The sequence below is a fragment of the Corvus cornix genome, chromosome 2 (genome assembly GCF_000738735.6).
Source record: "Corvus cornix cornix isolate S_Up_H32 chromosome 2, ASM73873v5, whole genome shotgun sequence".
Classification (NCBI taxonomy): domain Eukaryota; kingdom Metazoa; phylum Chordata; class Aves; order Passeriformes; family Corvidae; genus Corvus; species Corvus cornix.
This window is the reverse complement of record NC_046333.1, coordinates 101,807,915-101,835,914: the sequence shown is the minus strand read 5'-3', so window position 1 is coordinate 101,835,914 and position 28,000 is coordinate 101,807,915. Positions and strand designations below refer to the sequence as shown.

The following is a 28,000-nucleotide window of genomic DNA, read 5'->3' as shown; positions in this document are numbered from 1 at the left end:
TGTCTTCCTGCTGTCTCAAAACTAGGTGAACTGATTCTGTTCCAACTCTGAGGAAATTCACATCCATGTTTTCAAGGAATGCTTTTGCTATAGTAGTCAGTATGAAGACTCACCATGTAAAGTTGAAAGACCTTCATTCAAAACATACTTTCCTAGGATACTGAAAATAATATATCAAAGGTTCTTTTTCTGACATAGTAGTGGGCTGGGCAGCTAGCAGCTGCTTATACTGTGAAGAAATGCTACAACCTTACTTCTTATGTTTCTTACAGATGTTCCTGCTTTTCCTGCGAGCCAAAACATCTGTACATAAGTAAAAGTCACAGCCCAAACACTGCAAGGTTAAGCTATGCCCTCAGTTCACTCCCTATTAAAGCAGGGGAGCATGGTTCATCTATGAACTTCTAGCTCCTTGCTGGCCTTAAACATCTCCCCTACTGCTTCCAGAGTCTGCTCTGATTTGCATCAGTGCACAAAAGGCTGTATTCACCACTGAGGGAAACCTGAGAGTTTCCAGGGCAGGCTCTAGTTGACAAATGTCGTCTGAGCGTTTTATCTATCCACCTTCTCAGCAGTGTGTCCCCAAACCAGTGCTGATTTAAGCTCTATGAAACCGTGGCATGTGCTGGGACAGTTCAGCAAGGAGAAAAGGAAGGATGTAGTCCCATTAGTACATCTCTTGCTCCTCTCTCTGTAAGACTGGGCTGGTGGCTCTCTGTCTGTGGGTCTGTTTCCAGCTGCTTTCTTGCTCTACCAGGTACCACGGTGTGCTTGCTCCTGTAACCCTTTTCTGTTCTTAAATGAGGTCACATGACTAAAAAGATGCTGCTAAATAGGGCTGCAGAACACTTGCTTTACTCTGACACAAGTACTGCACGTGGAGTGTGTAAGGTCTCCAGAATATGGAAAGAGAAGTCTTTCCTGCAGCCTTGTATTGGCAGCTTACCTGCACTCTATGCATCTGACAGGAAAATTGCTGCTGCTGGCTGGCTTTGAGGGGGCTTGGCTGTAACTACTCGCTAGATACAAAGGGAGGCCTCGAAGCAATTACATAGCTAAGTTAATTGAATGAGAAAATACTAAACCACTGGTTATTTTTAGAACTTAATGATTGCAAAAATAGCTTAAATTACTTGGAGTATTTTTTTTTTAATTAGGGGTACCAACCATTTAGCACTTTTTGAACAGAGGGCTGTTGATTTTCTGGTTCTTTTTGTATTATGAGCTGTGAGATAATGGCAAGATAAATCTTTGTGGATTTCCTCCTTATATACATATCTACATCAGAGCTGTGAAGTCAGAGGGGGAAGCTGCTATCACAGTACTGGCACAATACCGAGCCCTTCCCCAGAGCTAAATTCTGATGAGAAACTGGGCTTTGGGGATAAGAGTACCACAACAGCAAGATGGCAGAGATGACTGAAGCAGGATCATAAAGTTCATCCCAGCAGTTAAAAAAAAAAAAAATAAAAGGAGACTCCCTCCCTCCCCCCAGAAGTCTGCAGTCCTAAAGTGCAATTACTTTTGTGCAGTCGTGTCAGGCCAGGGATCAGACTGGATGAAGTTCAAAGCACAAACATCAAACGAGTGCCGTTGCAATTCAAGGAGGAAGAGGGAAGTAAGGAAAAGAACAACAGTTCTCAGGCATTCAAGTGCATCAAGAAAATAAATGTCCCTTTCTCTCTGAAGAAAAACAACCCCCAGTCTGGTGGAATCCTGGCTTTGTAGTCATGAAAAATAAGTTTTCCTCGCTTCTAGCTGAGAATGTCCCAATATGACACAGTACAAATAAACAACAAAGCAAGAGCTGGGGCGCTGAGATATTTTTCTGCTGCCCTGCTGCTATACAGCCTGATTTTATTCTCCTCTGGTGACTCTTCAGATCTGAGGACTGATGAGGCGCACTGAATTAAAGGCATCTGGTAGGAAGTGGCTCTTTTCTCGGGTCGGTCGGGGCTGGAGCCGTCGCTCGGTCTCTGACCATTGTACAGCAGGTACCTGCCCCGGGCATCCTGCTCCATCTTGAAGATTTCATACTCAGTGTGAGGTAGGCGGATGCCGAGGGCGATGCAGCCGTTCGTGTGGGTGACGTCCTGCTGAACCCCAACCTGCCAGGATCCCTGTGCTCCGCACTCATTCCCATTAAAGACGTTCAGCAGCGAGGCTGTGGATATGTCCATGGGAGTGACCTTCATGTGATTCACTGTGAGAGAGGAAGAGAAGAACTATGAGCAGAGGAAAAAGACAAAAGCAAAGCCAACATGAAGATTGGGGCACACCTGTTAAATCAAAATTGTCTCCCCTTGTTCCTTCTTAAATTAATTTTTCACATTACAGGTGTGGTCAGCAAATCTACGAGCATCATTTTACGTCTTTGATGTAAATTGAAATTGCTTTTTGTGCAGAACAACCCCCCTCCAACTCAGTTGAAGAAAACCTGATGGCCACGTATCTCAGCCAGAGATTAAGCAGAGCTTTTCATAAATTCCAGACAATCCTTTACAGATAAAGCCTGGTTGGTTATACTAGGAGATAGGGAAAAGAGGAAACAATAAAACTTTACTCATGTTTTATTACCACCTGTATTGATCCGTAAGTGGAGTATTTATCACATATTTTTCATCATTTCTTAACGTTTGCTACTCTGTAAACCTAATAAAATATTTTGTTCCGACTGGGAAATTTGGGAAACACCACAGCTGCACTATCATCCTGTACTACCTGTCCTTTTTTGTATGAATTGTAAAATACAGCTGACCTACAAAGAGATGTTTTTCCTCATCTCTAAACATTGGCTGCAGCTTGCAGTATCAAATGTAGAATTGCTGCTGCTTTTTCAGTTCTAATCTGCCAGTATTTCAAAGGAGTTTAAGGAACATAAAGTTTCATTTTCCAGCCAAGTTAAAAAAGTTGGGAAAACCCAAAATGAATGAGCTTGCAGAAGCTGAATAGAGATTTTTCCTGGTGTGTGTTTGACACTGTATATCAAGAAAAGGGGATCTGAATGGATTGGTGCTGACCAAAACAGAAGCAAATAACCAGCCCTTATGCCTCCCAACATACCAAAATCCCAAATTTTCTTGCAGATCACTTTATAGTAAGATTTGTTGGGAGCTTTTCCCGAGCTTTTATAAACAGCCATTGACTCAATGGCTCTACAGTTCTCATTATTTACTCTAGCTGGTGTAAAAGGTAATTTATAGAAATTGAATCTGAAAGTTTTACCTAAACTGAATTAGTCACCTTGATCTGTAAGGTAAGTTGGCACAGCATAAACCAGAAATGCAAGCAAAAACTGGATTTCACCCCAGGAGCTAGCTGGGACATGCTGCACATGCAGCTCTATAGAGCCAAAATTCTGACAGGCAAGGGTATCTCCCACCCCCTACAAAAATCTCAGATTAGTAAATTATTTCTTCTAGTCAGATGCTTTTCTAAATCAGACCCATGCAAGATGCTTTATTGGTTACTCATGTGGTAATGGAAATAAGGAGGAGAAGAGCCTAGAGAGGGCTTGAGGCTACCACAGGCTCCACTGGGGCTGGTGCCATGGTGGGATTTTGTGTTTTGGAGATGTTTGTTCATGTGAGTGGTTCAGGCCTCTGAGCTCTTTTTAAGCAGGGTGCCATGGGGCTGTTTGCACAGGAAGGCTTCTCAGCTGCAGGGACCCGGGTGGAGTCACCACCGAGAGCTGCTTTCCAAAGTATCCGACGGGTTTGGGTTGGATACATCTTGTCTTTGCTCTGGCAGCTTTAATCAGAGTTGTCTTTAGGGACACCCTTATTTGCTTGAGGGCCCCTTGAGAGAATATGAAAAAATGCATGCTGCTTCACCTGCCTTCCACAGAAAATTATTTATACCGCTTCAGATCTGAAATGCCTTCCGAAGATGCTTTTTTCCCTCTACTGAGGGAGCCCTAGGATACAGATCTAACCACTTCTCTTAAAGGCTTGAAGTCTGGCCACTGGACTCCACTTAGTAATGTGAAGTCTTATTTTCTTGTGTGTACTTAAAGACCTCTGCCTCAAATGAGTATGGCTTCAGTGGTGTGACATGCCACGCAGCTCTATAGTTTGGCTGGGCATTCACACAATGCCTGCAAACTTCCCAAGAAATGACAAACTCCTGAAAATCCCAGAATGAAATCATCATCAACCAAGCTGTTATGAGCAAACTCTGCTCTGGTCCATAACTACCTCCCCCCCACGTTGTATCAAGCCACTCTACCTTTGAACACAAACTCTGTGCCACCCATGACTTTGGACGAGTGGACTCCCCGGCTGTAGCGTCCCTTGGCATAGATGGTGAAGGTGGGGTGCTTGCAGATGGGGTCAGAGTAGTGGTAGTAGTGGCCCTCCCAAGTGTTGTTGTTGTCGTGGAAGATGAAGTGCCGAGTCAGGAAGAGCACCTCTGGGCGCACCTCACAGCGCTGGCTCACCCACTCTCCGTGCAGCCCGATGGTCAAGTCTGCCTTGGGGGGCAGGATGGGTGGGTGGTGCTCGTCCGAGCGGTAGATGATTCTGCACGCGATACACGTGCGGTCGTGGTTCTGAAACAAAGCAGAGAGAAAGCCTCGGTAGGCATTACCTGGGATACAGGGCAATGCATCAGGACAGCCACTTCATGTTGAAGTGACACCAGCTCCACATTTTAAGGAATGCATTGTCATTTCTGATCTTGTTAGTGGTACCATTTGGTTCTGTATGTGTAAGACTGAACAGCAGAGGAGCACGTAAGAGATTAATTTTCTTGTCTGCATTTATCTGAAATTAACATTTTAGTTCAGGATCTAGAAAAGGCTGATTTAATCCTTCAAATCATACAAGAAGCTGGCAGATAGTGATTTACTATGATAGGGATTTTGCAACGCTTGTGTCAGAAATCAATACATTTGCTGAACTTTTACTTCTCTTTCTTTCAGTTGTTAACTTTAAGTACTGTAGATAAACATGGGTGTCATAAGGATTTTCTTCTTTTTGGATGGCACCTTGGGAGAACAGTAACCAGTGCTTTTTGAACTCTTTCAGCTTTTCTGAGCCCTAACACAAGTTTGTGCAATGTGTGATATGGTTGGTTGCTGCTGAACATGGTGAAAGCTTTATGGCCCTCTCCAGGAATAGGGTCTGGTACATGCCGAGCTCCAGGGTGGCTCACCACTGTGGGCCATACAGCAGCCTCAAGCAGCCAAGTACCCCCAGCCCCAAATGTGAGTACCTGGGGTGTCTTAAGAGGGGTGTGCAGGCTCCAAGTCTGTGGCAGGAGTGAAAGGAATTTGAGGCTGAGGCTCCCACCTCCCGAATGACATAATTTATAGTTACTTTGCACATAGACCATTATTTTACATCCCAGGGACATAGAACAGTGACCACTTCATTGATTTCCCTATTGCTGAAAAGACTTTGGATGACTATCTGGTCTGGGATGGGGAAAATATAACCCCTGTTTAGTATCTGTGAAAGAAATGGGTGTTGTGTGTTGATTCTCTGAAGCTACTTACGGTCATTTTATTGAAGAAATTCAAGGCACTAATGAAGACTGTGTGAATGTCACCCCTAAAGTGAGCCGGACCTGAAGGCAGTGAGTGGAGAAATGCTGACTTCATAGCAGCTCACATGGACTTTAAAGTAAGAGCAATGACTATGAGCATTTATATTACAGAGGGCACTCAGAGAGACCTCAGAAACGAGGGCCAGAAAGGTGTACAAAGAAAAAGTATTTCTATAAATCTCCCAGATGGGTGCATGTTGAGCTTTAGCACTTAACTCGACGCACCTCAGGAAAACACCTCACAGCTTGAACATGGTGGATGTGAGTAACCCCCCAGAGCATCCTCCTCTCTCCAGGAAGTATTGAGGAGTGTCCTTGAGAAATGAAGGCACAAGATATCTGTGCTGGTTGATCTGAACCAGTGCTGGCCAACAGCACTGCTCTGAGGAGGAAAGAGGTTGGACTTGGTGACCTCCCGAGGATCCTTCCACCCCAAAACACCCCAAATGGTCTTCTGGGGACCACATGTCAGCATGCTCTTAAAGTGGATGTAGTCCTTTCCCACTGTGGAGCTTGTTAACTAATTTTAAGATACTTTTTTTCAGCTAAACTCCGCAAGCAGGTGCAAGGTCCATTAGTACCTTAGTGAAATACAAAGAACATTAAATTGAGTAATTTAACTGGAACTGGTGAAGTTAGTGCAGATATATATACAAAAAGTATCTTTCAATTGTAATAGAAATAACACCTATTTTCCCTTGAGATCACCATCGAAAGGATGCCTCCACTGCCTTGCATGGACATCCACAGGGATCCAGGCCAAGGGGTTGCTCTGTGGAAGATGCCAGTGCCTTTTAAATCCACATTTCTCTCCTGCCGTGGGGCAGACTGGCTGTGTTGTTCCCTGAAACGTTAAGGGTACTGATCACAGTAACTTAATGGCTGTGATTGCTCCACTCACATAAAGTGAAGCCAGAAAGCGAGAAAAAGACAGTGCTATAAAACAAAACATAGCTTATATAAGCTGAATCCGTCAATAGGAGAGAATGTCTGCTACAGTCTCTTCTCTATTGAAGTGAATTTGAAAGCTTCTATCATCTCCCAGAGGAGACCCTGGCAGAGCAGTAAATTGATTTTGTTTATATTCACATTTTCCTCCCAGGAGTCCGTCCTCCAAAAACAGTTTGTGAGCCAAGGCAATTTAACCTGGGAACCAGTGATTTCTGTTGCCCTTGCTCAAAATCTGAAGAAAACCAAACAGCAACTTGGCCCGTTTTCTTTTTTGGTTACCACTGGCCACCATTACACTCTGAGCAGAGGTGACTCCTTTGGCAAACTCTAGGAAGGTCCTTGTTAACTCTCTGTTACTTGTCTGTAGCTCTCCTGGCTCTTTGACCTCTGTGGTCCTGAACTGCTGTAACTATGTGCAGCCCTTCTCATTCTGAAGGCTTTGTGCCAGCTGTGAAGGTCTGGCCAACTGGGCTGCTAAGGAATGTCCAACCTGACGGTCTTCTAGTCATTGATGGTGTGCTCGGAGCTGAGGTAACCAGGCACTTTTTGCATTGAACTGCGAGTGGGGCAGGGAGAGGTTGGGGTGGAGAGGGAGGAAATATCTCTTTCACAGCAGTGAAACACCAGCTGGCTCTGGCCCCTCACATGGACATACTCAATGCATTGCTTTCCTGAGACCAGCACTTGAATCTAAGCCCACATAAACCTTTTTTGCTGTGATACTATCTTTCACAGCATTGTAAACTGCTTAGTGGAAGAATATGCCATGTATAAACTCTTCCCAGTGTGATTTTTACCCAAGTAATGAGCAAGGGAAAGAGCTAGTTCTGTTATGAGGCAATTCGACTTAATTACGGAGTAATTTATGTTTAACAATTGACTGTATATTTCACTCTTGCTTTTTTAGGTCAGCTGCTCTTGGCTCTTAATTACACTATCTGAGGCTTTGCAAATCACTCCCTTTCCACGTGTTTCAGGGAAAGATTATTTTCTAAAAACAGGCGTTCAAAGAAAATAGGGAACAGAGATCGAGGACATTTGAGTCCAAACATGATTAAGAACTCTCTAATAAAAAGTTCATTTGGGCATGACATAAACTAAAAAGCAATAAAATGAGCAGAGGACAGGATGAACATCTGTTCTACGTTTTGATTATCTTAGGTGCACAATGCAATATTTTTAATAGTGGGGCCTTGCTAGAAGGACTGGGTCCTGAAATGGCTGGAAGATCCCTTCCCATGATGGATGGCTCCTTGCAGCTCTGCAGTGCCAAAGCCATAGTGCCACCATTCCTCACCCTTCCAGGTGTTTTTTAAAGCCAATTTCTGAACTAATCCACGAAGCCATGTGTGCCAAAACAAGCCTGAATCTCTGGCTGAAAACTCAGTTCTTGTAGTTGGGGAGAAAATAGCTTATGATCTAAAAATTCCCACCAACATTATTTCTTATCCCTCTCTCCTGCTGTCTCAGCTGAAGTGGTAATCGAGGCAGAGAGCTCTGGAAGCCAAGCAAAGGGGACTCTTATTAAAAAAAGCAAACAAGGATGAGGTTCTCTCATCTTTTTCCCAATTGCTGTGGATAGTCAGAAACATAAACCCTCCCAGCACAGTTTAATTTCCTCTTAAGTTCGGTGGAATTCTATGGCTGCCTAGGATTAATTGTCTGACACTGGCTATGCCACATGGCATGTGACAGGGTCTGTCATGTTGTACCCAGCATATCCTTGTTGCAGGGAGATGTGAGATGAGGGACCAGGCGCTGGATTTCCTCGGGTTTGAACTGTGTGTGCAGTACAGATCTAACTGGTATGCGGGGATGTTGTAGGGGCCAACAGCCACAAAAGCTGGGGTAGGAAACCCCTACCTTGTGAATGCTTATATTACTGTGAGGGGAAGTGCTGAAGAAGAGGGGAGAGAAAAGCCACACTCAGCTATGGTCTTGCACACCTCCTGAGTACCACGTGTCACAGGCAGGACTGGGTGGGACTGGAACGAGCCATGCCTGGTCAGGATGCTTTAAACCTCACCACCCAAAGAAACACAGTACCAGGTGTTAGTGTTAGTAACTAGCGCTCCCAGGATGAGTATAAATGGAAATTCTTGGGAGAACATCAAGGAAATGCTTCCAGCTCAACAAAAAAAGTTGGATGGCTTTGCTTCACACTGCCAAGGAGCCAAGTCCACAGGAAGGGCACATTTATGAATTGCTCAGGATAGTATCACGCTTGCTCCTCCACCACTGTAGATAACTGCAGACCAAGAGAACGCTTTAAAAAACAACCACAAATTCTCTCCAGCACAAAAGTGATAATTTGCAGGCTTTGCATGACCTTGTATGAAGCTGAGTTGACTAATGTGCATTAGGCTGGCTCTGGGGAGTTGACAAGCACGGCTGACACAGTTATAACTCAGCCTGCCAAATGGAATGAAGGATAACAAAGATTTAAAACTTTAATTAAAAATCTTGAAGCAAGTAAAATGCCGGAGAGAGTGGTAACTCCTTTGCAGAGTTGTCAGATGAGTATTTCTTTTGGTGGGGAACAGAGGTGCTGCAAGCAGGAAGGAAGGTGGAGATATGCTCAGATTTATCTGCAAATGCGTACCATATATTTTAAGATATTGAGGAATGGTTTTTATTAACTGCTCTTATGAAGGGAAAGATAGTGAAGGAATCTCAAGGCACTACCATTACACAACTGTCTGATCTATGATGTTGATTCTGTTGCACAACCCTGCATAAAACTGAAATAAAACCAACATGAAATTCGAAAGTCTTCTGGTTGTTCTTTTCTGGTATAAATGACTTTAGCCTGGGCAAAAGACACGAACAAAGAGAAAACCAGACTTCTCAGATGAATGTGCTTGCATGTCATCTATCCCATTAAAAAGATACTAAATATGGTGACATGAATGTCTTAAAAAGTATTAACAAAAAATAATTCCTGGAAAACCCAAAGGGACAGCTTCAATGTCCACTTTCAAGAATAAAGTATTCCCAAATAAAGGTGTCTTATTTATTTATTATGCCTTTAAAAAGCATCCTATATAGCCCTCTAAACCATGCAATATTACCAGTGAGTCTTCCCTGCCCTTTTACAAAAGATGAAGTCACTGTGCTTAGATGTCAACCATAAGGAAGGTGTCAGTAGTTTGGATATGCCTGGGGTTATTGTACTAGGCTGAATAGTTAATTTTGATCCCCAGTGCTGCATTTGAGCTGGGACAAGCTTTCACTGCAGCTGCAGAGCAGACCGTGGTAAGTGTAGACGTGGCACCTTCAAAGGCGCAGGGCCACAGCTGAAAGTGCTGCCGAGCCCGGCAAGGGCCAACCTCAGCTAAAAGCTGTTCACTTCTCTCATCTTTGTAGGGCACCACACACACTGTTATTGTTCATAAACCTGGGGTTAACCCATTTGAGCATTCTTCTGAATATTCCTACTTTGCTTCCTCTCATAATTTCCCTAACCAAGAACCTTTTTCAAGTAATAATGGACAAAAGGTACCCTTCAAGTGTTGGCTTAATCTAGAAGTCTAGTGGCACTACTCAGGCAAACAAAGGAGTTTTGTCTGCCAAAATTATACTTTTTGGTTGAGATAATGTTTTGCATATTTCTCTGAGGTGCTTCACATGTTTAACATCTATTTATTAACTTATGATTACATTTCCCTGGGAGTTTCACAAGTACATAGCATTCCCCTAGAGATGAAGTCACTGTGTTGCAAAGAGATGAAAGCTTAAATTTTTGAAAAGCACAGAAGACTTTGCACACTTTGTTCTCTCTTTGCTAAAGGAAAACCCAAGCACTGGTCTCCATACATTGAATTTGTATTAGCTGCAAACACCAAGTGCTGCTGGAAGTCAGGTGCCAGAGGTGAATAAAGTTGTAATAGAGAATTGATTCATTAGAGTTACATTTTCAAGGGAAAACAACGAAAGAGTGTGTCCAGCAACTGATTGAGCATGACAAAGAGTGAAGGTTATCCTAGCACTTTTTTGGTTTCTTGTGATGTTCCAGACCATGTCAGCCATATTCCTAAGTAATGATCTAACCAGAATGACCAGTCAGCACAGTCCTGCCCCATCCTTCCCGTTACTGTCACATGATAAAATAGCACAAGGAATTCTTTGTTTACAAAGCAATATTGCTGAGGCAATTACATGTGAAATAAGTCTCCCAGTACTGCTCTTGTACACATTTTCTGTAGTTTAGAGCAGACATTTGTGAAAACATCTTCTGTCCTGCACAGAGAACGAACACGGCATTCAAGCCTTCCTTCATGCTACAAGTCCCTGTATATGTTTGTGATATTACAACCAATCAGGCAGCCTCCTTGGTGTTGTCCTAACAGGGAACATTTTGTGTAATATACGTGATGATGGCCAAGCAGTTCCCCCATCCTGCCTTCCCACCCATGTGCTCTCCCATGCTGGCTGAAGAAGCTTCATGTGTGATAGCTTGAATCACTTGATAAACTTGCAACGTCAAGAGACATCAAAGATGTTCATCTCCATTCATCAGCCAGTCCTAACTGATATCTCAAGCCAGGTTAGAAAACAGCCAAGATAAATCTATATAGTGACTTATTCATCATCTGCACTCAAGAACTTCCATGTGTTTTACAGGAGGAATTTTTTTAAGGTATGTTCTTATCTAAGAGAATTCGTAAAGCCTTAAGAGATGACATATTATATGTTTTTTAAAGCTCCCTGATTTTATATGAACACTTAAGATATGGTAATCTGTGAATTTATTCAGATTTGTAGCTCAGCATAAAGCTGTCTGGTTTTTGGACAGCCCTTTTGATTTACCATCCCGTGGTGAAATTGCTGCAGGAATTTGGATAAGGTCCAATTCTATTTGTTTAAAGTCCTGATCATGTGGCTTTGGCATTCCTAACATATCCAGCAATCATTTGCTTTTAATTACCGTTCATTTCAACCACATAAGTAATGAATGAGGCTACCACATCCAACTTACAGGCTGTGTAAACTCTTGGGCTGGGTGGAACTTTCTTCTATATAGAGGCTTCACTATAAATTTAACTCAAAATGTGCATCCTCTTAGCTTATTTTAGGCAGGCCTTTATGAGTCTAAAATATAAATAAATAAAAAGGAAATGAAAAAAGCCTTAAATGAAAGATTCCACACAATACACCTGATTCACTTCAGAAGCAATTTCCTGGCCTCCCCAACCTCTTGGTATGACTGTAGAAACCTTAAAAAAACAAGTTGATTTAACGTTTCTATTTATTCATGGTGTCCAGTTTCCAGAGGAGTCTGTGACTTGTAGTTTTAAACTCAATTTAGCATTTAAACTCATTTTCAGCTGGGTCCCAGTGGAGCAACAATTAGAAAAGGAAAAGAGTTCAAAAAGAAAGGGTTATAACCTTTCAACGGTATGTTTGCCTGGACTTCAAAAAAAAAAAAAAAGAAAAAAAGCACTTCTGTTACTATTCTTCCTACATTTGGCAAACAGTAGGTCAGAGGGCCTGTTGAGAACCTGTTGGTATAGAGATCTTCATGCTTAGGTACAAACCAACAAACCCACATCCTGGAATCTTTCACAGCAGCTGAGGAAAAGGTTCATTTTTTACGGGTATTGCTATTTATATCATGCTGAAAGCCTAGTATCAGCAGGCCCAGCTTCTCTTAGCTAACCTGTCTCAAGAAACACACCTCTCTTATGCAAAATTTGGTCCCTTAAGTTCGAACACTGTATTTTTGAGCCGCTATATTTTAGAGGGGAAAAAAGGATGCTACAGTAACAGAACAGATAGGCAGGAAAATCATTACCTGTGTGTCCTAAAATTGCAGCAGGCCAGGACAACAATCTTAATTTCATAAAGCTGGCTGAGCATACATCTGACTGCTCTGACTGTAATGAAATTACTACAAGGTGGAAGCGTAGGCATTTACTATATTATATATCAGCCCAGAATAAGACGCCCAGAATAACACACCTAGATTAGACCAGAAAAAATACTCAGCTACAGTGATTTAAATCAAGATTTTGTCTCTGTTTCAAGTGGTTGGAAAAAGATCTACAGTCTTTTCTAGAACAGACACAATATAGCTGGTGTCTGACAATTTCTATCTACAGATACCTGCAAGAAAGGGATCTAGTAAAGAACCCTCACTCCCAAATCAGTAAAGTGAAAGTTGATGTGGTTGGTTGAATCAATTAAAGAAAAGCAAAATTTTGAAGAGGATTGTGCCATGGTACATCTGCTGCTGCTGCTGAAACTCTCTGTTTTGGGATGGTAAGTTTTAAAAGAAAACTCAAATTTGTCCTTGGTCACTTGAAGACAGCATAAGAATGACAGAAATTACAGCAGTTTTCATACATCAAAACAGTTGACTGTGGATTAAAATGATCCCTAGGCCAGGCTACAAAGCAATTAAAGGCAGATCACATAAAGATCTAACCTACTAAAATTTTTTGTTCACAGGAGACAGAAACAAGCCAGGGCAGACAGTTTTGAATGGAAGGGAAAGCCAAGGGTTTTTCATCAAAACTCTCCCTTCTCCTGTTGTGTTTCCTGCCATTGCTGATAAGCTGTAGCTGGTTTTTGAACCATTTGCGATGATGAAAAATGGTGGTAACCCATTAGCTGGAAGTGGCAATGCCCAGCTGGAGCACACCGACACCGCAGCACCTGGCAATGTGGTTCCAATTGCTGCCTGCCTTTGAAATGTCACCAGGAAGGATCTATAAACAGCCTTCCTGCTACAGGCCATCAGTGTCTGCTCTGTTTGAGTTTTACTTAGCTTACTATGGGTTGATCAGTTCCCGATGAAGCTGAGGGCACTTTGAGGCCGCTTTTGAAAACTGAATTATCAAATGGAATTAGAGCCCCATTCAAAATTCACCTGTTTTTCATTTCATTAATGTGTGTGCCTATGTCAGGATCCATGACCTGCACAGTCCATCAGTTTTTTTCCCTTCATGCTGACCCATGTGTTTACCTTCCAATTCCTCGTCTCCTCCTCAGGTTATGGATCACCCAACATCCATATGCTGATATTCATATTTCATTTCCTCTCTCCCTGGCCCCCCATGCAGCTATAGAAGCATCCACTGATGCCTGCTCCTCTTCTGCTATCTCAGTTCTAAATGAAACCTTCCTCTCAGCTTCTAGCCTACAGCCATGGTCCCAGCCAACCACTCCTACTTCTGCCCACAAGTCTCTGATTCCATCTTCAGAGTGGCCTTTATTGACTTTAGTTCACCAGATTACTTTTTTTGCATATTTGATGCAGTCACATAAACCACAGTAAAGTTACTGTTCTCACAAAGTAAGTTCTGTGATCATCTGTTAATTAAGGCTGTAATCGACCCCCTGTATTAGAAGCACACTGGTTACACCAGTGCACTTAGAAGAACTGAGTGATCTGGGCTTTGTCATCAGAACCTTTAAAAGAGGTTAGATGCTAACCCACACACACGTACCTTGGCATTTTGAAGAGGAGGTTGGTAACTAGAGGGCCGATAGTACCTCCTCTGAGTAGCATCAGTGTGAATGTCTCCGAGGAATAGCTCCTCCACAAGGTGGTCTAAATTGTGGTGCAGGTACTGCTTCTCCACACGGATCAGCTGGAGTTCATGCATGGCAAAATTCAGAGCTTTGGTGCATTCACAGCCATTCTCTTCTCTCAGCAAATCATAGCTCACATCCTGCTCCCAGGGACTATCTTCTGGGATAAATCCAGGACACGTCTGGTTCACCAGCTCACTTAATTTTTTGGCTACTGCTTCGTTGTGGCATATGATCTGTATGTTGCGGAGCTGGTAGTCGGCCTCGGTGCCCCCCCGGATGATCCAGGACGCCTGTCGGAGACGTATTTTGCCACGTATGACTAAGGTGTAGATGGGGTTTGTGCAGCGATTGCCACCGTAATAGAACTGATAGGCCTTGAACGTATTGTTGTGGTAGAACCTGTAAGATCTTGTGATGAACTCTGGGCCTGCTCTGACTTCGCAGCTGTGGGAAGAAAGCAAGCGTGGAAACAAAATTTTAGCAAGGTGGCACATCATGTACACTACAAGCAACAAGCCCCACACAGGTCCACAGAGACACCTGGGTGCTACTGTCCCTCCAGCAGGAATGGGAGTAAATAGGAACTAGGCATCTGTAGCCTGCCAATAATCCAACAATTCCCTCTGCTGCTATTAATATACTGTTTCATGATGATCATATCTAAAGGCTTTATCTTGTAGGCTTAAATACTTTGAATTGTGTTTTGCTTTTGCCTTTTGTCTAGGGACCACCATGTGACTCAATTCTTTGTTGAAAAGAGTAGCAGCTTATTAAACATCTATTGCTCTCTTTTGCATGGTAAATTTAGCAGAATGACTGATAACATCAGAAAGTGAAACGCAATACGTCCAGGGAACAGCACAAAGAACTGGCTTATAAGCTGCTCTAGAAGCTTCTCAGTGTAACTCCATGAGCTCTGGTCTGCTGAGGATATGCAGGATCATGTGCTCAGCTTTTTCACTCAAACATTCAACAGGGGTCGCAGTTAATGCAAACTTCTGACCATTAATGCAAAACTTCTACTTGGCTTGAATTTGGACCATGCAATATTCAGGTTTTGTTGGTTTTTTTCCTCTTTTTTTGACCCCCCCTTTTTTTTTTTTCTAAGAGTGTAAATGGCAGTTAAATTCCATTTCCTGTAGAAAGCCCTTCTTTGCCTTCAAACTTGTTCCCCTTGTCACCTCTACACTGCTTAATATAAACAGAATTGTTAAGGTTGGAAAAGACCTCTAAGACCACTGAGTCCAGCCCTTAACCCAGCATCACAATGTTCACTACCAAACCACATCCCAAGTGCCACATCTGCACACCTTTCAAACACTTCCAGAGATGTTAACTCCACCACTTCCCTGGGCAGCCTATTCCAGTGCCTGACCACCCTTACAGTGAAGAATTTTTTCCTAATATCTAATCTAAACCTCCCCTGGTGTAACTTGAGACCATTTCCTCTCATCCTGAAATACACTCCTTTCTGTTAAAAAACCCCCCAGCCTTTCCTACTACAAGTCACTTCCAATGAGCATGTGAATATTGCCTGCTGAGACACAGAAAGCAAAACAATCTCTGAAATACAAGTCATCAGGTATAAAGAGCAAAAGAACTAGTGAAATACAGCTAATAATTTCTTTTGCTAATAAAACCTGTGCTAGACACATGCTCTGAAAACAAGGACCCATTCAATGGATCTAAAGTATGGAGACAGATACAGTACAATGTTGTGTTTGAATGAGCATCCATTTTGGCAGCCTGGTAGGCTCCTTCCTATTCAGAGAGATTTAAAGATATTTCACAGCATGCTGTTTAAAATCCAGACAATGAACTGATTCAACAAGACAGCTTTATGGCATGCTATTTTAATGTACATAATGCTGCTCCTTCTCCTTTTATGCATAAATATAGAGAGAGCATCTGGCATTTAGAGCATCACCATACTAAAGAAAATATTTCCCCTGCTGTTGAAAGTGGGAATATTCATCCTTCCCTCTCTGGTTCTTTATCCCCTTCTCTTCCCCATCCCAAGCATCTTGTTTTATCTTTCCTTACCCAGTAGAGACCCAGTGGCCCTCAATATTGGGAGGCATTTGTACAGTGATCCGAGCTCCATTGTGAAGGTGTTTCAGCATATGATGGCACTGTGACTCCTTGAAAGCCCTCCAGGCACTCTTCTCCAAGGACCGAGGGTGGGACCTGCTGTCCGGGTGAAGAAGAGCAGAACCTTCTCCCAGCCCTGTGGTAGAAAGTGTAAATTATACCATGAGACCCTGCTGAGAAGGGCTTCAACGTGATAAAGGATATTGTGACCATCTTGCATTGAATGACACTTGTTCATATTGTTATGTGTCTGGGCAAATACTGTTTACACTTATTTTCTCATCTGAAGAAAAAATGAAATTATGGAAGCTCTTCCTTTCTGTCACACCCCTAATAATCCATTACATAAACTTACTTTACGAAATAAACTGGGGAAATGAGCTTGAACTGAAGTGTTGGGTTTCCACACCCAGGAGATGTGGCTCTGAAACTGAATTTTATAGACACCTCTGAAATCTCTGGTCAGGACAATCAAAAACCTGGACTTTCAAACTTTCAGAAAGATGCATCCAGATCCAGACACAAACTTTGCGGTTTCAGCCCACCTCTAATTTGAACGCTTCTATAATAAACTTGCAAATAAAGCCTACTCTTTAAAGTCAAGGGAAAACAGATATTAAAAGCAAAGCCTCTGCACACAGGAAGCCTCTGTGATGACTGAAGTGGTCAATTAAAGGCAGATTCTTCTATTTTTATTTTAAAGGGGAAAAGGAATTTCAAAAGCTAACTTTATCTCCAGCACATAGTAATTTTGGTTTCCAGTAATGTATACATACAAAATCCACCAGCACGCTCTCTACACAATATTAATTGAACAAAATGAATACATAGCTTCAAAAGGAATGTGCCTTTACTCTTTTATGCACAGCCTGCTCTTAGATGTGTTGGAAAACACGGATCAAAAGAAAACCCCACATCTGGGGGTTAAAAGGTGACAAACATGAACCTTACATAATGTGTTGGAAACTGTATTACATTGCCAGAAGGAGTATGAGCACCAGAGAGCTAGAAAATGGATATGGGGAGGGGTGAAGGGGCTGCTTGAGTGCCTGGGAAGTTGGGGCAGCCATCTCTGGAAAGGGATGTGTCACTGTAACATGCTCCCAAGGGGCAGGGTGTGGGATTCATCCCGTTTTCTGGTGCCTTCTCAGCTCACCTGGATAAGAAACTGGGCTATTTGGGATCAATCACCAGTGAGAGCCACCCAGCACAGGATCCTATGCTCTATGCCCCAGGCCCCATCTAACACTTGGGCACATGCTTGGGCAGTGTTGCAGCATGGCTACAGCAATTACAAAAAAAATCAATCACAAAAGTATTATTTGGTGTTAGGTAGACACTTTCTTAAGCCTTTCCCATTTCCTATTGAAAAAAAAATAAATGGTGTCAGTGATTCATTATGTTGGCTAGGTCTTAGATGTTCTGGAAGAAACTTGGGTAACACCTGGGGAAACGGCACTGCCAAAATTATAAATACATGTCAACCATTAAAAACCAGCAATTCCTAAGCTAAACAGAAGCAAGGACTTATCCAGGAGACAGGGTAAAAAATGATCAGAAAGAATACAATAAATACCTTAACCTAAACAGTGCCCACCATTGAACAACACCAGGATTTAATGAGATTAATGAATACAACCTCACAAAATCTTTTCTGGAAAATCTGTTTGCTTTGTTATGTTGCAGCTTACAAACAATTCTTCAATGTGAATGAGAATTTATGGTCTTGCTTTCTATAGGGTAATAAATACTAGGGATACTTTGATATTTGAGCATACTGCCTGAGATGCCCTTACAGAAGCCTGATTTTCAGGGGCTCAGTATTTCTCCCTTTCTGGAAGTCAAGGCTTCTCAGGTATTTCTACATTGCTGAGCAGAGTTACTCCTGTTAGCACTGAACAACTCCCATTCTGCAGCCAGAAATGGGATGGCCATGACAGGGTGATGCTCTGCTTGAGCTGACTACATCTTTGGAGAGGGAGGATTTACTAGGTTGGGTCTGTGCTTCATGTCCATGTACAGCCTGCAAGGTACATGGCAGAGCTTGTAGTCACCAGTGCTAACTTTCAACATGGTGCCTCCTGCAAACAAATTATCTCACACTGAAAAAAGACTTTGAAAATTCACATTTCCTTTGAAGTTGTTAAACATTTGAAATCTGCCCTCATGAGGAGGTTTTGAAATTGTTCAACTTGCTATTTCCAAGGCATATTTATTGTACCAGTTGCTTTTAAGCAGTTGTATTTTGCCTCGTTCATGTGATATAATTCATGAATACAGATGCATTTAGAAATTATTTATTCATTTAGACATACTTGGGGATTTAATTTCTTAAAGCGAAAATCCTTCTGTGGGAGGACACCATCTTGTATGTGCACATATCAAAGAAGAAAATGCAGTAACCACATCAGACATTCCCAATTATTCACTGAAGGAAATAATGAAAAGAAGGAGTTTTTGAGAAGAAGTCAAACTTCATGTGGTATTATACAGTGTCTTTTCCTTGATACAGCTCAAAAGCAACTGTGTCTCAGCCCTCCATGTCACATTAGTGTAGTTCTGCCTGTAACTTGCAAATGACAAACTGCAACCAGGGAAAGCAAGGGAGATTTGCATCGACAGTCCTAGAGGAAGGAGGGTATTTGTTTGGGACTCTGTCCCTCCAACTGTGACAAAAGAAGGCAAGAACAAATTCAGGCAGTTAAGAGAGGCATGAGAACATAATGAAGGCTGCAGAGACACAGGGAGAAATGTAGAAAACACACGTACAGAATGGTTTGGGTTGGAAGAAACCTTATAAATGATCCAGTTCCACTTCCTCCTGACCATGGGCAGAGACACCTTCCACAGCACCAGCTTCGTCAAGGCCCCATCCAACCTGGCCTTGAACACTTTCAGGGATGAGGCATCCACAACTTTCCTAGGCAACTTGTTCCACTGCCTCATCACTCTCACAGCAAAGATTTTCTTCCTAACATTGAATCTAAACCTGCCTTCTTTCAGTTTAAAGCCGTTCCCCTTGTCCTATCACTACATGCCTTTGTAAAAAGTCCCTCTCCAGGTCTCTTGTAGGACCTCTTTAGGTACTGGAAGGTGCTCTAGGGTCTCCCCAAAGCCTTCTCCTCTCTGGGCTGAACAACCCCAGCTCTATCAGCCTGTTGCCATAGGACAGGTGCCCCAGCCCTCTGAGCATCTTCGTGGCCTCCTCTGGACTTGCTCCAGCAGGTCCACGTGCTTCTTACACTGGGGACCCTAGAGCTGGATACAGTACTTGAAGTGAGATCTCACCAGAGCAGAGCAGGGGGGCAGAATCCCCTGCCTTGCCCTGCTGGCCACGCTGCTTTGGATGCAGCCCAGGACATGGTTGTCTTTCTGGGCTCTGAGCGCACATTGCTGGGTCATGTCGAGCTTCTCATCAACCAACACCCCCAAGTCTTTCTCCTTGGGGCTGCTCACAATAATGCTAAACAACATCACAGGACCAGAATATCAGAATATGAAATACAGAAGAGAATTAAGAGACAGCGATGGGACCTTTACCTATGTTTGCCTTGCTGGAGCAAGGAAATAATTAATTTAGTACAAACTTCTTCCTTACAAAGTCGTCATTTCAACACTTTTGTAGTTACATACACCTGTAGATATAACTACCATACAAAGGAGATGTAACTTCCTCTTGTACCATCTGCAGGTCAAACACCAAGACCGGTGATACGCTTCCCAAACAGAGCAGTAAATCAAACACCATCTTCCGTGTTTTCCCTTGCAGCAGTGCTCAGAGGCAGTGCAGATTCCCCCTGCTTCACCCTTGGCAGTGCACACGAGGTGTTCTGCAAAACTGAGGTCCTGCAGGGATGATGTCACTTATTTTAAAAGATCCATTTGGCCATGTTAAATGAGACATTGCTGGAAAGGCTCAGGGTTAAAACATGCATTCACAAAACTGGGAAAAGAATTTCATGACTCTTTAGAAGCCCACTTTGGAGAGTAGATGCAGTTGCAACATAGTTGGAGCCATTACTTTCATTCAGAGAGATCCAAGTCTGCTATTCTCACAGCACTGACAGATGGTCGGTTTCAGTATCTCCATGACTGAGTATCTCAGACTCAGCTGAGAATATCTCAGACCCTCTCTCTGACTGACTTTGAATTTTTGTGTGTTATGAAGGAATATTACCCACTTGTTGAAAAATATAAAACCACCCACTATGTTACTACTCAAAAGTGTGACAGACTTCAAACAAACAAACAAAAGATCTTTGCATGAGACCAATGACAATAATTTTGTGAAGCCTCTGGTTGGCTCTCCCTTTAGCTGCACCACAACCAGAGATCGTATGACTGTATCCCCTACCCCACAGCGTGTGTTTTCACAAAGGAGCAAGTCCAAAAGGAGAAGGAAAATTCCAGAATCCACCTGAAATACCAGGTAGCAAAACAAAAGCATCTTATGATGAGCTGATATCCAGCTTCCCTTTCAAAACCAAGCCCTAGCAGTGACACAGCTTTAGCATGAAACGAATTGAATATAGCATAAGAGGTGCTACAGCTCACTGGGGATCCCTGCCAAGACCCTCAGATCTTTGAGGGCCTGTGATCCCAGATCACACTTTACAGGGGCAGGATTCAACATCCATCTGAGTGGGAAAGTGGAGGCCTGTACAGCTGCCATGCCAGGAAGACGTGGATAAGAGCACGCACCACACCAGACAGAGGGCTTCAGGCTCTCATGTTCACCTATAAACCTGTATCTGATGTGGGAACAACCATTCAAGATAAAAATAATTGTTAAAGGAAGATAGGTTACTTTCAAGTTCTTCAAAGATTTCTGCACATAGCTGCAAGTAAAACACAAATCTTAAAAGGGCAAACTGTTGGCAGCCCGTTACCCAAACGTGTTTCAAAAATGGTTATGACAAAGCTCTCCGCCAACATTTCTGCAAAAAACTGCAAGCTGCTAGAATGAATGTTTTGGTTTTCTGAAAAATAGTATGCAAATACTGTACAATTGCAACAAAGATAATCAGTAGAGTTGTGCTTGAACACAGATAGTTTTAATTTAATTTGTGCCTAAACACCCTGAAATTCTGTTCACAGCTGTGCCAGACTGCTGAAGTATAAGGCAAATAATCTTAAACTGTTTAGATTTTATCAGTTTAATGAATGTCTCCACCAGAATCTAAACCACGGCTTCAAACATGTCCAAGGGTAGCGCTTCAAACCAGTCTCAAAGCTACCAGGTGTTCAGCAGGTTCATCCTTTGCTAGATGGGAGAAGAGATGTTACCTCAAAGTAGGATTCAAACCTGGATTTAGACTGGCATTGCTCAGCAGGAACTGCTTAACATTTTTTTCCCTTTTTAAAATTTTCTAGTGATGTAAATACAGAAGAACAAAATTTTATTATGAAGTAAAACAACCTTGAGTGATAGCATAAGTTCAAAACAAGCAATGGCTTCATCTCTGATGAAGAAACATTTTAACATTCATGCTTTACTCCTGCAGCAACCTCTTTTCAAGTTAGAACTTGTTTGAAACTGGAAAAACCTTACAACAGATAAAGAATAATTGGCTGGATTAACTTTATAGCTCTCCTTATCTGGGCAGTTGCCCTGCACAATTAAATAAATAGACATTTGGATTATGCTCTTTCTTGATGTGGGATAGTGTCAGATAACACCTATGACAGGCTTTTAGTTCCAGTGCAAGCTTACATAATTGCCATGGAGAATATAATGTCCTGTTACCAAGCCACGAGCTGTGTTTACCAGTGTTTTCCCTGCACTTGAAACTTCAAAGAGTCCTCGCAAGACTGGGGCCTAAATTAGCTACTACAAACAAAAGGGTTGGGAAATGAAAGCCGGGTTTTATGGCCAGGGAAGCAGACAGGACAATGACTTCCTTTCACATGTATCTGTTGCCTCTCTTGTGCACACAGAGTTTCCAAGTGCAGCTTTCGAAGAGAGGCAAAATGAATGCTTTAGAGCACAGAAGATCCTGAGGAGGGATCCGAAGATGTTTAGATGGGACAGCTAAACAGTAACTCCCTCAAAGCTGACAGGCCCAGCACGGAGGTCCCCTGCTACCCTACAGCTTGGTCCTTATTCAGTGTCCTATCTTGGAAGAGGTCAGAGAACCAGGTGCCAAGCAGTTACACAGCCCATAACCTCTGCTTAGCTGAAGTTCCTAATTGAGATGGCTGCTGCTACCTGTGCAAGGTGAAATGGCACTGCCCAGAGCATGGGCTTCTTTATGAAACCCTGAAGGGTTAAAGCCTATCTTCTTTCAGGGCAGTGGGAAGGAGGACACTGACAGGAGTGGGTGCAGCGCTGGATGTCAGTGCAGTTCAATATCAATGGTAGTTTGGTCTTGCCCTCTTTGAAAGAAACATCTGCTCTCTGTCAGAGACATCTGCTTCATCCTGCCTGCACCCACACCTTGGCACTGGGGTTTATTCATGCAGAACTGCCCCCAACTCCCACAGAACTTCTGTCCGGGTGAAGACAGTGCTAAACAAACTCACTACATATAATCCTACCCTCTATCAGCCCTAAATATTCACCTCACTAATGAAGTATTACCCTTGCTTTGAACAGCTGAAGGTATTTGCCTCCAGTGTGGTTGAGGCCACTTTTGGGTCCCATGGTGTGCCAGCCTACTTTCTCAGACACTGTACAAAGCACAGAAAAACTGTCCTTTCTGTTGATGACATCGACATCTTACCACTGTGCTAGCCCACAGCCGAGCTACAAAGATGAGTGAAATGGAATTTACACTAACAAAACTGTACATGAAATTTAGTCCATCTTCTAACTCTCCAAGTCTTACACTGAGCAGTGTGTCTTCCCATCTTTTTATTGTCTTCCAGATTTTTAAATGCATTATTTAACTGAGGAAACAGATCACATGTGCCTCTAGCACAGAGCACAATATATGTTCATTTTATGGCTATGGGTATTTATATCTCCTGATGCATTCACTTACTATTTTCCTGAAAAAGTTTTGAAATAAAACACTACTATGTAACTAATTTAAGCAACATTGCCAGAGAACTTTTAAAAGCATAAACAGCTTTGCCAGAGGACTTTTAAAAGCATGAACAGTTTTGCTCTGAAAAGCCTATCAGTCTTGTTTTCATCATCTTTATTAGTACCATTTCCATGATGTTATCAACTAATTGTTTTAAAGTTTCTAGCTCATCACTCTAACAGTAGCATAATCAGAAATACACTAAAGTGTTTTTTTAGCATCTGTATTTATTACAAAAAAAAAAAAAAGGTTATGTTTACAAAAGAAATTAGCCAAATTTGTTTTGAATCCACTTGAATGTAGTTCTTATGATTCAGGTTTTTTGGAGTTGAATGATCTTAGTATTTGACATCTGAAACTTCTGTGGCTTTTTGTCTAAGCAAAGAAAACAGTGATAATGGACAACTTCCAGCTGCAAACCTTTTTTCCCTTTTTTTTTTGTGACACTGTACATGTATAGGTTTTATTTTGATTAATGAAGACCAGTTTTTCCAAATTTCAACTCAGTGACGTTAAAGTAGGCACTTCTTAATGTAATGAAAGCAGAAGCTTTAGCCTTAACAGGACATTTTAACTTGTGTCACAAAGCTTTAAGTCCTAAAAATCCTCAACCACCCACCCACACTCACTCACTTTTAACCCTTAAATTGCCATACGCAATAGAAATGCAAAAAGAAAACATGGCATGCTGCAAAGAGGCTTAGCACTGCAACCCCCTGGGATTGCTGGTTATTCTTACACATTAGCAATTCAGGATAGCTGCTGATCAAAGGATGCTTCTATGGGCTTTATGGCATGGAACGAAAAGCTCTAGACCAAGTTAAAGCCAACAGGGTAAATACATTTCCATGAGCTACATTTCAGTGCGTTATATGCCACTGATAGAATTTTCAAGTTTGTAAAAGGGCAGTAGTTTCCAAACTTGAAACTCTGATCCAAACTGTGCACTGCTGCATTACCAAGATGTTTGTCTTCATATACAAGGCAGCGAGTTGTATCTTTCTACAAGAACTTAGGTTTACGTTATTTAGTGAAATATAACTGCAGATGGAAGAAATGGATGACTTTCCTTCATCATCCTCTTCTGGCAGCTGCTGTTTTGATCTGATCACTGGCCCTGATTTGTTTCCTGCTCCAGCCAGCATTCAGCTCTGCTCTGTAATTCCAAGCAGATGAGCCAGGGAGTCCAACCCTGCAATTACACCTCCTCTCTTTACCCTCTAACTTCAAGTCTCCCATTTCAACTTTTACATCTCAGATCACAGAGTTTAAAGAACACCTCTGGCATCCTGTCAGGTCTGGCTCAGCTAAGCATGTTTCTACACTCTCCGGATCTCGTAGCTGAGCTGTGAGAAGAGTATAAAACCCCCTCCTGGGGATCAGTCTCCTACTCTTTCTTTCTCAAAACAAAATATACCATCAGAAGCCCATCCTCTTTATTATTTATTAAATACCATAGTGTGTGCTTAGCACTTGTACAAACACAGAGAGAGACAATCCCTGCTTCACAAAATCAACCCCAGAAATAGCTTTGAAATCCTTAACCCCAGCTCACAGATCTCCCACTGAATGCATGTAGGTCACTTGCGTTTTAACAGTTAAAAAAAGTCCTCTTTTTACCACTAAGCTTGGGGTCCTAAGAAATTTAACTGAAGGACGCTGGATGCTACAAAGAAGTTCAGAATTAGGAACACTCTTCAAAATGATGCTGTAACCAAGTAGCTTGAGTCACACTTTCAGGAGGATATCATACCCAGATTTCTCAAATCTGGCTGCCAAATGTTAGACATACCTAAGCAGCTCATTAAATTGTCTCCTTTTGAGAAGTTTCTCTTCAAGAACACTGGCTTTCTGGAAAGATGGGTTATCTATTTAAGGGCCTAAAAATGGATTTACAAGCCGAACTTTTAAGTTTAAATACGCTTTTCTCACTAAAATTTTGCCTACTGTGAAGTTTCAGAGAGATGTCAGTCCAGGGTTAAACTGAGAGACTGTCAAAGCAGGACTGGGTGTAGTAACACCCAGAATCTCTGTGCTCTGCAGCAAAACAGTTTTAGTTGGGCACAAGACCCGGTGCTGCTACCGAAGGCTTCCCAGATAACACATGCACGGCAAAAAACTTTTCCTGAGAAGAGGTGGAACGCGGGCCCCGCAGGGTGTCTCGGCGAAACGCGCCGGAGTTCGGCAGGGCCAGCTCTTGCCCGGAGGTGCGTAAAGAAACTTGGTGTGAGGTGCCCGGACCAACTGCTCCATCCAAGCAGTCCCAGGCTGCAACGCAATCCGCCGAGGCACACTTGGGAGCGGGGCGCTTTCGCCGTGGCTTTACCCACGCCGGCGGCCGCCGCTCCCACGCGTGCTGCGCAGGGGTGTCACTAACACGGGGGTCTGCCCGCTTCCCATCCCCTGCCAGACCTCTGTCCCGGGCAGGCGGGACCCAGTGCCCGCGGCCACGACGGGAGAGCGCATCCCCCCCCGCGCCCCTCTGCCCCCGCCAGAGAGGTTCTGCGGCCCCCTCGCACCCCAGCCGCCTTTCGGGACGCGCCGCGGGCCGAGCCCCGCCGGCAGCCGCGCCGGCCCCGCACTCACCGTGCAGCAGCAGGGCTGGGAACAGGTACCGCATGAGGCTGCCGTACGGGGCGCACATCTCCCCGCCTCGCCAGCGCTCCTTGCCCGCTCCTGCGCTCCGGCCGCCGCCGCTCCCGCCGCGCCGCCCGCGCCTCAGCGCCACCGCGGGCAGCCCACGGCCCGGCGCTGGGGGGCAGGCGGCTGGCGGGGCCGGGGGCCCGCGGGCACCTCCGGGGCCGGCGCCGCCGCCGCTCCTCAGGGCTCCCGCCCCGCGCGCCGCCGACCCGGCAGGGCTCCGGCTCGGCCGCCGCCGCTCGGTGCCCGAGGATGCCCGCGCCTCCGCCGCGTCCCCGCTCGTCTCCGCGCAGCGCGGGGACGGCTCCGCTTCATATTTCCCCTTCCAGCAGGAGGAGGAGGAGTGGTCGGGAGGTGGGGACTTCTCCCGGGGCGGGGAGGGGGCGGCTCCGGGCTGGCGGCAGCGCCGGGCAGCGCTCCACGGCTGGGGAAGGGGCGCTCGGGACCCGCCGGGCGGATCTGCGGGCGGGAGCGGGACAGAGCGGGCGTCGCGCTGTGTGGGCACCGGGCATCCCGGGGGTTTGCCGTCGGGCGGCGGGTGGGATGTGCACGTGGCGGGCTGGAGATCGCGTGGGAGAGCGTGCGGGGGTGGTCCGTCCTTCCGCGGCTGCGGGCAGGGAGGTGCCGGCTGGGCTGCGGCCCCCGGGGCCGGGATCCCGCTTCGCTGGGGGTGCGAAGTGGGACTTTGCCGTCGCGGCCATAAGCTGAAGAGGAAGAAAGTTGGTGTGCGTCCTCTCCTCGAAAAGAAACGTTTGTGTGGTTACCGCTTTCCATGTAAATCCGGCATTTTACAAGCTAAAAATGCGTGTCAACGATGTCTTTGGTGCTGCGCTCTCCTGCACGCATTCCCCCATGTCTGTTGATTAGTTTTGCTTTTTTCTCTAGCCTTCGGCCCTGGCCTTGCAAACACGCACAGACTTAATGTACCTGTGAGTGACTTGTGCCTGAGTTTAATCATGGGACTTTTAATTTGTGATGTCCTCTGGATTGGGACATCATATTTTCCAGTTTGTGTTTGGTCTTTGTGGGCTCAGCTGTAGGGCCTCATGGCAAAGAATGTGTAACAAATTGGAGGAAATGTTGAGAAAATCAACATAACTGTGTTTTGAACAGCTTAACTGAGCTAAAGTGTTTACACGCTGCATGCTTAAAAAGAAATACAAACAACGTTGATTCCTTCCACGTCCCTTGAGAGGGAAGAATAAGCTTAATCTTCCTCAGTTATATAGGGAGGAAACTGAGACAGAAGGACGTAAGTGGTGAGTCAGAGTTAGTGCTCCAGTGCCTTGGATTCCCAGGGTTATGGTTGCGCCTTCACACAAATGTCCTTCCAGCCAGAAAGGATGGTTTCCAGAGCACTTGGTGGCGGTCTGTACAAGCCTGTAGTGATCAAAAATCCTTTCAATGACCTGGATAGACATGGACAGAGAAAAGCAACGTCCTTCAAGAAGCAGGCGTCTATGAACATGATCAAGTAATGCTGGCTAAGGCTGTAAAAATGCCTTTACCCCACATTGGTTGCTCATTGTCTTCTCCTGTAGTTGCCACAGAGGTGTTTGTCAGGCGAGCGTGTGAAGGGAGGTGATTCATGCTGTAGACACAGTGCATTTGGAAAAAGCGTTGTGTATCCAGATCAAAATTCAAATTGCCAGATCAAAATCCAGATCAAATTGCCACTTTTAACAATCCCACAATGGCAGAGACACCCAAGTAGTTTTTCTTTATCTGCAGGTTCAGTAAGTGAGTCAGATGCAGTGAGCGAGGAAAACAACAATATCCACTCAAAATACAGTACAAGCATCTGCATTTCTGAATCTTGAGCACCTGTGATGTACTTCAGATCTGTGCATGCTGATTGCCTCCCCTAAGAGAAGTCCCTGTTGGGGTTATCAGTAGCATAATGCTGGGTGTGCAAATGGGCATTACAAGGAGAAGGGAAAGGCAGTGTGTGGGGGAAAGCAGATTACCCTGTTGTTGGCTGTGAGCACCAGGTTATTACTAAGGAGTCCTGCCTGGTGGAAGAAGCCAGCCTGAAGGGTCTCAGGTGTTTGACATGCACATGGGTAATATGGCATGTAGGAACTCTCCTGCTATTTACCTGAATATAAAAGGCAGGCCAGTGTCACTGTGAAGGATTAGGAGTTTGGAAGTGTAATTGTGTAAAAGCAGCAACATCCAAAAGGAGAGGCTTCTTATAGGCAAAA

At 44.0% G+C, this 28,000-nt stretch overlaps 1 protein-coding gene across 1 annotated transcript; it reads right to left on the bottom strand.

The window, feature by feature from the left end:
• Window positions 1-1,124: 1,124 nt before the first annotated feature.
• On the bottom strand, window positions 1,125-25,868 carry APCDD1 (APC down-regulated 1). The gene is made up of 5 exons (XM_039549015.1): window positions 25,743-25,868; window positions 16,081-16,264; window positions 13,950-14,481; window positions 4,228-4,549; window positions 1,125-2,203 (listed from the first exon to the last, which is right to left on the bottom strand). The coding sequence occupies exons 1-5, from the start codon at window positions 25,798-25,800 to the stop codon at window positions 1,755-1,757; spliced, it is 1,545 nt and encodes a 514-aa protein (XP_039404949.1). The 5' UTR covers window positions 25,801-25,868; the 3' UTR covers window positions 1,125-1,754.
• Between the last annotated feature and the right edge of the window lie 2,132 nt (window positions 25,869-28,000).